The sequence below is a fragment of the Choristoneura fumiferana genome, chromosome 15 (assembly GCF_025370935.1).
Source record: "Choristoneura fumiferana chromosome 15, NRCan_CFum_1, whole genome shotgun sequence".
Taxonomy (NCBI): Eukaryota; Metazoa; Arthropoda; class Insecta; order Lepidoptera; family Tortricidae; genus Choristoneura; species Choristoneura fumiferana.
In genome coordinates, this window is record NC_133486.1 from 10,841,343 (window position 1) to 10,851,216 (window position 9,874).

At 36.4% G+C, this 9,874-nt stretch overlaps 1 protein-coding gene across 1 annotated transcript in view; it reads left to right on the forward strand.

Annotated features, from left to right (window-relative positions):
* LOC141435788 (uncharacterized) overlaps window positions 1-4,669 on the forward strand; it is a 123,749-nt gene extending 119,080 nt beyond the window's left edge. The window contains exon 5 of the mRNA XM_074098609.1: window positions 1,425-4,669. Coding sequence (XP_073954710.1) covers window positions 1,425-1,601 — 177 coding nt within the window. The 3' untranslated portion in view covers window positions 1,602-4,669. The remainder of the gene's footprint in view (window positions 1-1,424) is intronic.
* Window positions 4,670-9,874: the final 5,205 nt, after the last annotated feature.

The following is a 9,874-nucleotide window of genomic DNA, read 5'->3' on the forward strand; positions in this document are numbered from 1 at the left end:
GAGCTAAAATCAAAACGCACGGCACCGACGGGAGCGCAGCCTTGACTGCAGAAAACTTAATCCTTACCGGCGCGCACACATTTAAACCGCGCGATGTACTTTTGTTGTAGTGAAACTTCTCTCTTTTACTATGATGATAAGGTTGCGTTCCTAAATTATCAGTGTGTGCGTGCGGCGGGTGCATGCGTACCGGCGCGCACACATTTAAACGGCGCGATGTACTTTTGTTTGTAGTGACTTACACTATGCTGATAAGGTTGCGTTCCTTAAATTATCAGTGTGTGCGTGCGGCGGGTGCATGCGTACCGGCGCCTACCGGCGCGCACACATTTAAACCGCGCGATGTACTTTTGTTTGTAGTGAACTTACTTCTCTTCTTTTACTATGATGATAAGGTTGCGTTTCTACCAGAGATGTGCGACTATATGTTTCGAGGAATGTGTTTTCATGAACCAATAGAAATGCTTCATATACTTATCCTCGCATAGCACCGCTCTGGTGGAAACAGCTGAGTGGAGCAAGGCGATGTAAATGAAGCGTTTCTATTGGTTCATGAAATCGCATTCTTCGCAACATATCCTCGCACATCTCTGGTTGAAACGCAACAAATGAATCAATTACTAACTAAAAAATATCAGTACCCAGCTCATATTTCGTTAATTCGTTAATAAAAATGTTTTGTGTCCGTAAAGCAATTATTAGTTCTTACTCACAAAGTTTTTTTATAAATATAAAAATTGTGCCGTGGGTAAAAATAGGTTAAGATTAAAATAAAATTCCAGGCTATTAATAAAAACCTTTTATCCCCGTCTCGTCTTGTCAAAGAGGCGTCAAGTTCAGTTTAAATCAACACAAGATTTTCCTTGTAAATTTTTCTCAGAAAACTTAGTCTATTTTCATTTGAATTGTAATTAGAAAATGAATTTTCTCTTTTTTTATCTGTTACTTTTTTAAATTTTTGGTACAATTTGCTGATATTTGTTAGGATAACTATGCATGCAATATAATGTATATTATTCTCTGTTTCGGTTTGTGTCTGTTTCTGTTCTTGTTGTCTGTTCACGATATTTAATTTGGGATCGAATATCTGTCATTCTGTATAACAATTCAAAGGATTTTTTTGACAAAATGGGTCCCACATTAACTATCGTGACCGTACCTCTTCACGCTTAAGTCGCTGAACCGATTTCAATTAAACTTTGTATGGAAATAGTTTAAGACTACGGGAAGGGTATGAGATAGTATTTATATAAAGGTGTTAAAAATATGGTCGCATATATAAAATATAAAAAAATATGGTCGCAGCAAGTACTGATGTAAACGATGTGGAAAGATGCATGGGCACTAGTTATTTATCTCAGATTCCTATTTTTTTTTCATTCACGACAAAAGACAAAATGTAAACTTGTCGTTCTCATTTCCAGAGTCCGGACGCCTGCAACACGTGTCAGATGTGCGGTGGATTCCGCCTCCTCCCCTGTCGAATCTGCAACGGATCCAAGAAGAGCTTACACCGTAATCACTTCACTGCTGAATTCGTCGCCCTAAAGTGTATGAACTGCGACGAGGTCGGGTTGGTACGGTGTGAGGTGTGCTCTTGAAGCTGAAAAAAAAAACAAATCTTAAGTGTCAAAAGTTACTGGCCACAGATAATGTGAAGCTCATGCAACAATGATTTAAAAAAAATGAAAAAATATCGGCCAGTTTGATTTAAAATCTAGTTACCTGTACCCTAGTGTAAGTTTTCGGTTACAAAATACGTCTCGATCGCGTTCGCGTAAAATCTCAATTTGTATGGAAACACGAACATTGCAAACGTTCCGGTAGAGGCGCTGTTCGTGTTTCCATACAAAATGAGATTTTAACGCGAACGCGATCGAGACGTATTTTGTAACCGAAAACTTACACTAAGGGCACTGGCCCGTACGCGTGATTCAACTCGACTAAAGTTCAGCAGAAGTGGCGTCTTTTACTTACGAGTACTATATTGATTAGAATGAGACGCAGTTAGCGAGAGACGACGACGGCTACTAGGTATAAATGTTGCGAAAATCATAATTTTAAATTCGGAATATTATTACTAGAGAGCTCTTTTTCAAGTTGGTATCACTTGAATCTATAAACAATGGTTGTGCGAGATAGTTGAATGATAAGAATTCAAAGAAAGAAATTGAACTTCTTTTATTGCTGAATTTAATAATGGTAAACAAAAGCTGAAAAGTTACGAATGAGAAACTTTTACAATTATTAAAGCAAATGAACTTTAGTAAATATTACTTAAAACTGGTTTTATTTATATAAAGTAGAAAGTTTTACATCAATAAGACTCATCTTAATACAATGCGGGCATAAGACTTAAACGTTAATTTAAGCTTTAAAACAGTAATGTGCAAGTATGAACTTTACACGCTCTGTGTCAAATTCAAAATGATTCAAAATAATTTAGTTTATATGTAATAGTAAATTGTGCAATAGGAGCATAAAAGGAGCCATTTTACCCAAGACGTTCATATAGCCACCAGAGCCGGTACGGCGAGGGTGGATAGACACGTCGAGGGGAAAATGGGTTTAATGCTCGAGTCTCTGACTCTGCTTTTCACTTAGCTTGCGAGGAGATGAAATATCATCAGTGGAAACAATTGTTCACTTTCTATGTAGGTAAGTTTGATTTTTCGTGCATAGCTACATAATTACAAATTTTTAATTTTATTGATTTATTTTAATTATCAAATCGATTGATTTTTAGATTTACACAAAATAAAAATTATTTAAAAAATATATAGAAACTCTTTTGTTTGTGGCTGTTGACACCTGATTACCTTGGTATTATACGAAGATTTATTTACTTTATGCACTAGATCATAAAAAGTCATCTTATGTCACCGAAATTCAGCATAAACACGAACTTTACGAGCATGAGAAATGAGAAAGATATTTCGCGTAAAGCCACAGAAGGTGTGGGTTCAAATTCTGCCTGGAGCACCCGACATTTTTTTTCATTTAAAAAACAAATAATATTAAACAAATTGGACACTATGAGCGTGTTCTATACTTACCTGCATATCTTTGAATAATTTAATGTAATAATTATGTTCCAAAATTGTAAAATTTGGTTTTTGAAGTCAGTGGAAAATTACATTTTTATTCCCTTTATTTTAACATTACTTTCTATAATGTGGGTACTCAAATATCTTTCGTAGTATCTCCATTGAATGAAGGATAGATTTAAGATCAACATTGAGCAGTTACTGTATACTTAACAGTTTCGATATAGTTTATAAAATACCTACACTTCAATAAATGATGAAATTAATAATCTGTCTAAAAATGCATGGTAATAATTTTGTAATAAATATTATTGGATTATTGATTTTTTACTTTTTATATATTATAATTTACCTGCAAATGTGTATGTTATTATGTCTTCTTAATATTACGTTAAGCAATATTTTTTATAGAATATTATGCCATAAATTAGCTATTACATACCTAATTTTGTCAATAACTTATAAGATCATATATGTAAGTATAGTTTAAAGTGAGTTTATAAAGTAAAATACTTGTACCTTGAATTTTATGCTGATTCGAATGAATAAAATAATTTTACGTCTCTAGCGCTGTAAGTAGCATTTCCCGCTCGCTACACTGGAAGTTTATTATCTTCTTAGTCAATAAAAGACGTAATATATATACATTCGAGTTCTTAAACTTCTGAGCAAAAATTCAATCAAAAATATCTGTACACGCTTCTGCGTCGTTTAACAATGTTCTCATATTTTTGTTTGATCAAATTTTTGCTGAAAAATATACTCGCCTGTATACACTACAAGTTTTAAAGGGTTAGGGTCACAAGTTCACTTCTCTGTCCTTGGGGTTGTGCAAAGTCAATGTCAATTTCAATAAATTCACTGATTTTATTTCGAAACTAACAATTATACGATTTAAAGGGATCAGTGCCTAAATCCGGTAATTTTAGTTTAATTAATTTCCTGTAAATAAATTAAAAATACTGGCAACCCATATTTAAAAAAAGCGAATTATACTCTTAGAATAGAATCTTGTGAAGCTGGCTATAGAAACAGCGCTTTTGTTTACGGCCAGCACGTTTGCCTTTTTTTGTTTGTTGTTCAATGCGTCTCTTTTCTACTTTAACACTCAGAAAGGGATACACTATTTAGTAACAGATTTGATTTAAAGAAGCTGGTCGATGCATCGGTATACACAGTACAACCAGAATGTTAATGTCGCTCGGGACTCGTCGATTTTCTTCGTTTTCCTGAATATTCAAAAGAGAAAGATAAAGAAAACTAATCTTTTGTTTCGAGTTCCGAACAACATTAGCAAACTATAGGTAGTTTTGGTGTATATAAAATACTATTGTTTATACCTATGTGTTTTCGTCCCTCACAAATCAGGGAAGAGTGAAAGGGACAAACGCTGGGTTGTTCAGGGTTGTCATTACAGTTGTGATAGTTTAGACTTTGTATTAGGTATTGATATCTAACCAGAGCTCAAGATTCTATGTATAACGCATAGACAGGGGACCCTTGGTGTATCTTTATAACTTTTATTATTATGTCAAATGCATGTTTTGTATGCTGTATTTGCTGTCCGTCGTGATGGGCATTTTGTAAATAATTTTGTTTTAATAAATGATGGCAGATATAAATAGTTTGATTTTATTTCTCACTAAACTATATTTATTTAGCATATGGAATTACTCAGTAGAAAAAAAATCACCGAAAATGACTGGATCGTCGAATTTCATGAGTATTTCTAGTGAGTGACAGAACATCGATATTTGTTAGACGTTCATGAATGTGGATACAACAATATCGATTTTTATACGAACCTATGATAAATTTAGGTTAGGTTAGGTTAGTAATACGATCCCACACTGGAATAAACTGTTACCAATAATCAGGGGTCGGACAAAAAGTGCGTATGACGTAAAAATTACGTAATCTTGCACACAAGATGATGTTTTTATTTAAACTTCCGTGTGACATGTAGTAACAAAGTAGCATAAATGAAGTAACAAAATAATCGTAAATAAATCAATGGAATTCAGTGAATAAAATAAATTTCATATCGTTTAATAAAGAGGTTGATAAGTGATAATTGTTTATATGAAAATCAAAAATACTATTTGAAATCATCCTATAAGTGGTTTGACGTCATCGGCACTTTTTGTCCGACCCCTGCCAATAATGTATGTTAAAAGCCGTGGTGGCCTAGTGGTTTCAACTATCGCCTCTCAAGCAGAGGTTCGTGGGTTCAAACCCCAGCCCGCATCTCTTACTTTTTCGAAATTCATGTGCGAAATTACATTTGAAATTTACCACGAGCTTTACGGTGAAGGAAAACGTGAGGAAACCTGCACTTCCACCGTGAGGAAACCTGAACTCCCCTGAAGATCCCAATCCGCTCTGGGCCCGCGTGAGAACTACGGCCCAAGCCCTCTCATTCTGAGAGGAGGCCTGTGCCCAGCTGTGGGATGTAAATAGGATGGGATGATGATGATGAATAATGTATGTTAGGTTAGAACTGCGACCCCATGCAGAAACGAATTACTAATAGTTGATTAAAGATTTATGAGAACTGCGGCCTTACAAAGAAAAGGACATAGGCAAAGAGCGGCACAATGTCAAATTTTAAAGCTCAGTTAAGACCCGCTACAAAAAGCGTGCAAGGTGCATGTATATTGCGGCTCTCGATTGACCACTTCATACTCGTAACTCGTAAGCTTTAGATTTTTCTTGCAGATGTAAACCGAGCTCAACGCGCGGTTGCGAGTCTTGAATGTAAAATTAAGTACCTGGGCGACCGAGCTTTGCTCTGGCTAAAACTCGGTAACAAGCGATTTCCCCGAGACAAGACCAAGCTAGATCGATGTTTCATCCCCGAAAACCACATACCAAATTTCATCGAAATCTCCGAATATATTATATACCTACAAGAATTGCTCGTTTAAAGGTATTAGATAGATAGATAAATGTGTTTCACAATCCCGTAGTAAAAAAATCAAACGTTATTTAATGATTGGTTTTTTGGAGTATTTTTGTATTTTTTATTTCAACTCCAAATTTGTTACTTTTATACTTAAGTGGCTAGTAAAGGAAAAAGGCAGGCTGAAATGTGTGGTGCATTTGTGTAGACTCCTGTCCAGTGGTGGTGTAGGGTTTATAGCACGCAGCACGGAATGCTGAGGACCTGGGTTCGATTCCTAGCGCTGGTCTCTTTATCTGGGTTTTTTCTGTGCATCCATTTTTCAGTTTGTATTTTCGTTAAACGTTATTTGCGATCAATCGTGCAATCTCAAACGTAAAATGTCACACTGAACAAGCTGGAACATTCGATCCCTCAAGAAAGTTACCATAACTAAATTAGTTAGCAATTCTAGCCCTAAAACGTCAATAGAACCAAACAAAACAACGCAGTCGTCCACATCCAAGAACAATATTAACATTTCATACTGTTACAAAAGCTAAATACACCGCGGACAAAGTAATTCGCCTGTTGCTCCTGTACGAGAAATCAATGTCACTAACACACGCAATCTGTTGCACATGATACGATTGTACACACACAAAACTCCAACACACAGTTACAGATAATATGCACACAGTTAAACCAGGGGAAACGATAGCACGCACACTGAGGTAGTTTCAGGGTCTGGTTCACACACACAGGCGAGCCACAAGGGAAGCTGCAGCTAGGTCGCAAATGACGTCATTGCGCGCAAGGTCAATATCACTTGTTTGTGCTCTTCTTACTCGGGGAAAGGGGTATGCGTTGTCTCTTTTGTTGGGCGCCCAGCCGGCCTGTCTCGGCCGGGGAGTGCAAGTGGGGTTGCCAGTTAATTTTAGGGAAAACTCGTTACAATGGAGAAATCGTATTTTCTTGTCAGGAACATAATATATAAAAAAATACTAATAATAAGACTGTGGTATACCTCAATAAACACAGTGTACCTATTTATAAAAATTATGGCAATTTATTGTTTTTTTTACTGCACATTAAATTGGTTGAATTTAAGTACCTAATCATCATACGTATTACCTTATTACAAATGAACGTTAAATTTCGGTAATTTTATTAATTTCACAAGTAAGATTATAATAAATATCACAAAATAAGATTACCTACCCACAAATCTGATTTCGCCAATCTAATACTAGTAACTTATCATATCATTTTAGTTATGACTTATTTATTATTTACAACTGTAACATTTAGTATCATGCTACTTACATTTGATATAATTCGATTGATTTGAGAAAGAAGCTTTTTACAATTGTTTTATAATTTATTTAAACTTAATGCAGTCAAATAGAATTAATAATTCTGTCAATTATACTTCTTGAGTAAATCGAATTGTATCGACTGTAGCATTATACGAAATGTGTATCATCATCATCAGCCGGAAGACGTCCACTGCTGAACAAAGGCCTCCCCCTTAGACCGCCACAACGAATGACGCACCCACCGGTTTCCCGGAACTCTTACGATGTCGTCAGTCAACCTGGTAGGAGGCCTGACAACGCCTCGTCGTCCGGTTCGTGGTCGCCACTCGAGAACTTTTCTCTCCCAACGGTTATGTTTTTCGAGCAATATGGCCCGCCCATTGCCACTTCAACTTGCATATTTTTCCAGCTATGTTAGTGACTTTAGTTCTTCGACGAATTTCCGTATTCCGGATTCTATCGCGCAAAGATACTCCAAGCATAGCTCTCTCCATAGCTCGTTGCGTGACTCTGAACCTCTCTAAGAGGCCAACAGTCAAGGACCACGTTTCAGAGCCATAAGTCATCACGGGCAAACACACTGGTCGAAGACTCTAGTCTTCAGGCACTGCGGAATATTGGACGAGAAGATATATATCACGAAGTTTCCCGAATGCTGCCCATCCGTCGTCGGACGACCTCTTTGTCGAAGTTGGACAATTGGGCAACTTATCCAAGGTAATCATAGTGGTCAACAACTTCCGAGTGTATATCGTTCCCAACGATAACCGACACGGGCATACGAAATGTTACATTTATATTAAATACTTACTTTACAAAAGATTTTTTTTTTTTATTTTGAGATTTTTTTTTTTTTTTCCTTTCTTTAGAAAGATTTTTTTTTACAAAAGATTTAACGATATTTATGTGGAAATGTGTATGCGTTCTGCAATTTTCAGGGCAATCCTAGCATTAAAAAAAAACAATATGCGGTACCCACCTAGTAATTGTTACTACAGTAATAGTGTAAGTGTTTTTTTTTGGCATCTTGTCGGTGTATAACTAAACTTCGTTAAAATCCAAATCCGTTCCTTGTCTTTCGAGAAGTTGTCCAAGTCTTCTAGCCGCAATTTACGCGGAGCTCTGCAGTATGACCACAGAATAAGTAATATGGTATGACGTACGTTGTTTGTAGAGGTTCTTATCAATGATTACTATAACTTTCTGCGTTGCTTGTCCAAAGCATGAAAGAAAAGGACAAAAAATTACCAAACATCGAACTTTACAATAAACAGGCAACACCATGCAGACAAGGTACTGCGCCTGTGTGCGTGAGCTAGGGGTGTGTTCACACTCATAGCGATACCCCGTTACGCTCAAATTGCTCTTCAAAACAACGGGAAGTTCGCCTTTACCTAGTTTTAACATCCCTATTTTTTATTGCTGGCACTAACAGGGTTAAGCCTTTAACAAGTTTTGGCTTTTGATTGTTGAATTTAAGCGTTTTGTTAAGTACCCAATTTGGAGGTAACTTTGGGGATAAAAAACTACTTACTTAATAGAAGTTTGGAAAGGACCTATTAAATGCCTCATTGGAATTTCGCTTTTAACCTAAAATGAGACAAAAGTACGTTGTTTTGTTTAACGAAATTGAGTAAAGATAAAGTTCCAGTCTAGCCGTAGTTTGTGGAGTTACAACTCAAACTCACAACATTTACTGACATAAAAAAACGCACTTCATCACAAGAAAAACACAGTAAAAACATACATAGAAACTGAAAAAATATTAACTCTAAGCTAAAAAACGTAGAACTCAATTTCGTCGTCGTTTCCTTTGGTCAGAGTTTAATTAAACAAACTATCATAATTCACAAAAGGTTCTTTGAATACTTAATGTACTGAATGGTAAAATGATCTACCTACACATATTCAAAACAATAAAGGTGTAATTATAACGACTTACGTAGCTATGGCATTAAGATTGTTACTATCTTCGAATTAAGTTGCTATTCTGCTGATGATTTTAGTTGCAATATATTACATAATTCATATCACCTTCATAAACTTGTTATATTAACTGTTGTTCTGCCCTTCGCCGAGTCCTTCGAAAGGGATATGTATTATTAGTTATCTAGGTCAGTAATATATATGACATATATTGACATTTATAGGACATATATCATACTATATCCTGGCCATTAGGTACAATAACGGAACATTATTACCTTGTAGGACCCATTGTACGGGATATTTTGAAAATTAGACCATACAAAGGGTTTCGTGTTCCTAGCTCAGCTAGTGCTAAATAATGTAATCAATCCATCCATCCCAGCCTATATACGTCGCACTGCTGGGCAGAGGCCTCCTCTCAGAACAAGAGGGCTTGGGCCATAGTTCCCACGCGGGCCCAGTGCGGATTGGGAACTTCACACGCACCATTGAATTGCAGGTTCCTCACGATGTTTTCCTTCACCGCAAAGCTCGTGGTAAATTTCAAATGTAACTCCGCACATGAATTTCGAAAAACTCAGAGGTGCGAGCCGGGGTTTGAACCACGACCCTCTGCTTGCTGATGTAGCAAATACTGGTCATCATTTAGTAGAATCTGTCGGCTGTCTTATTTTGTATGAGGAGCAGCGTGTCATATT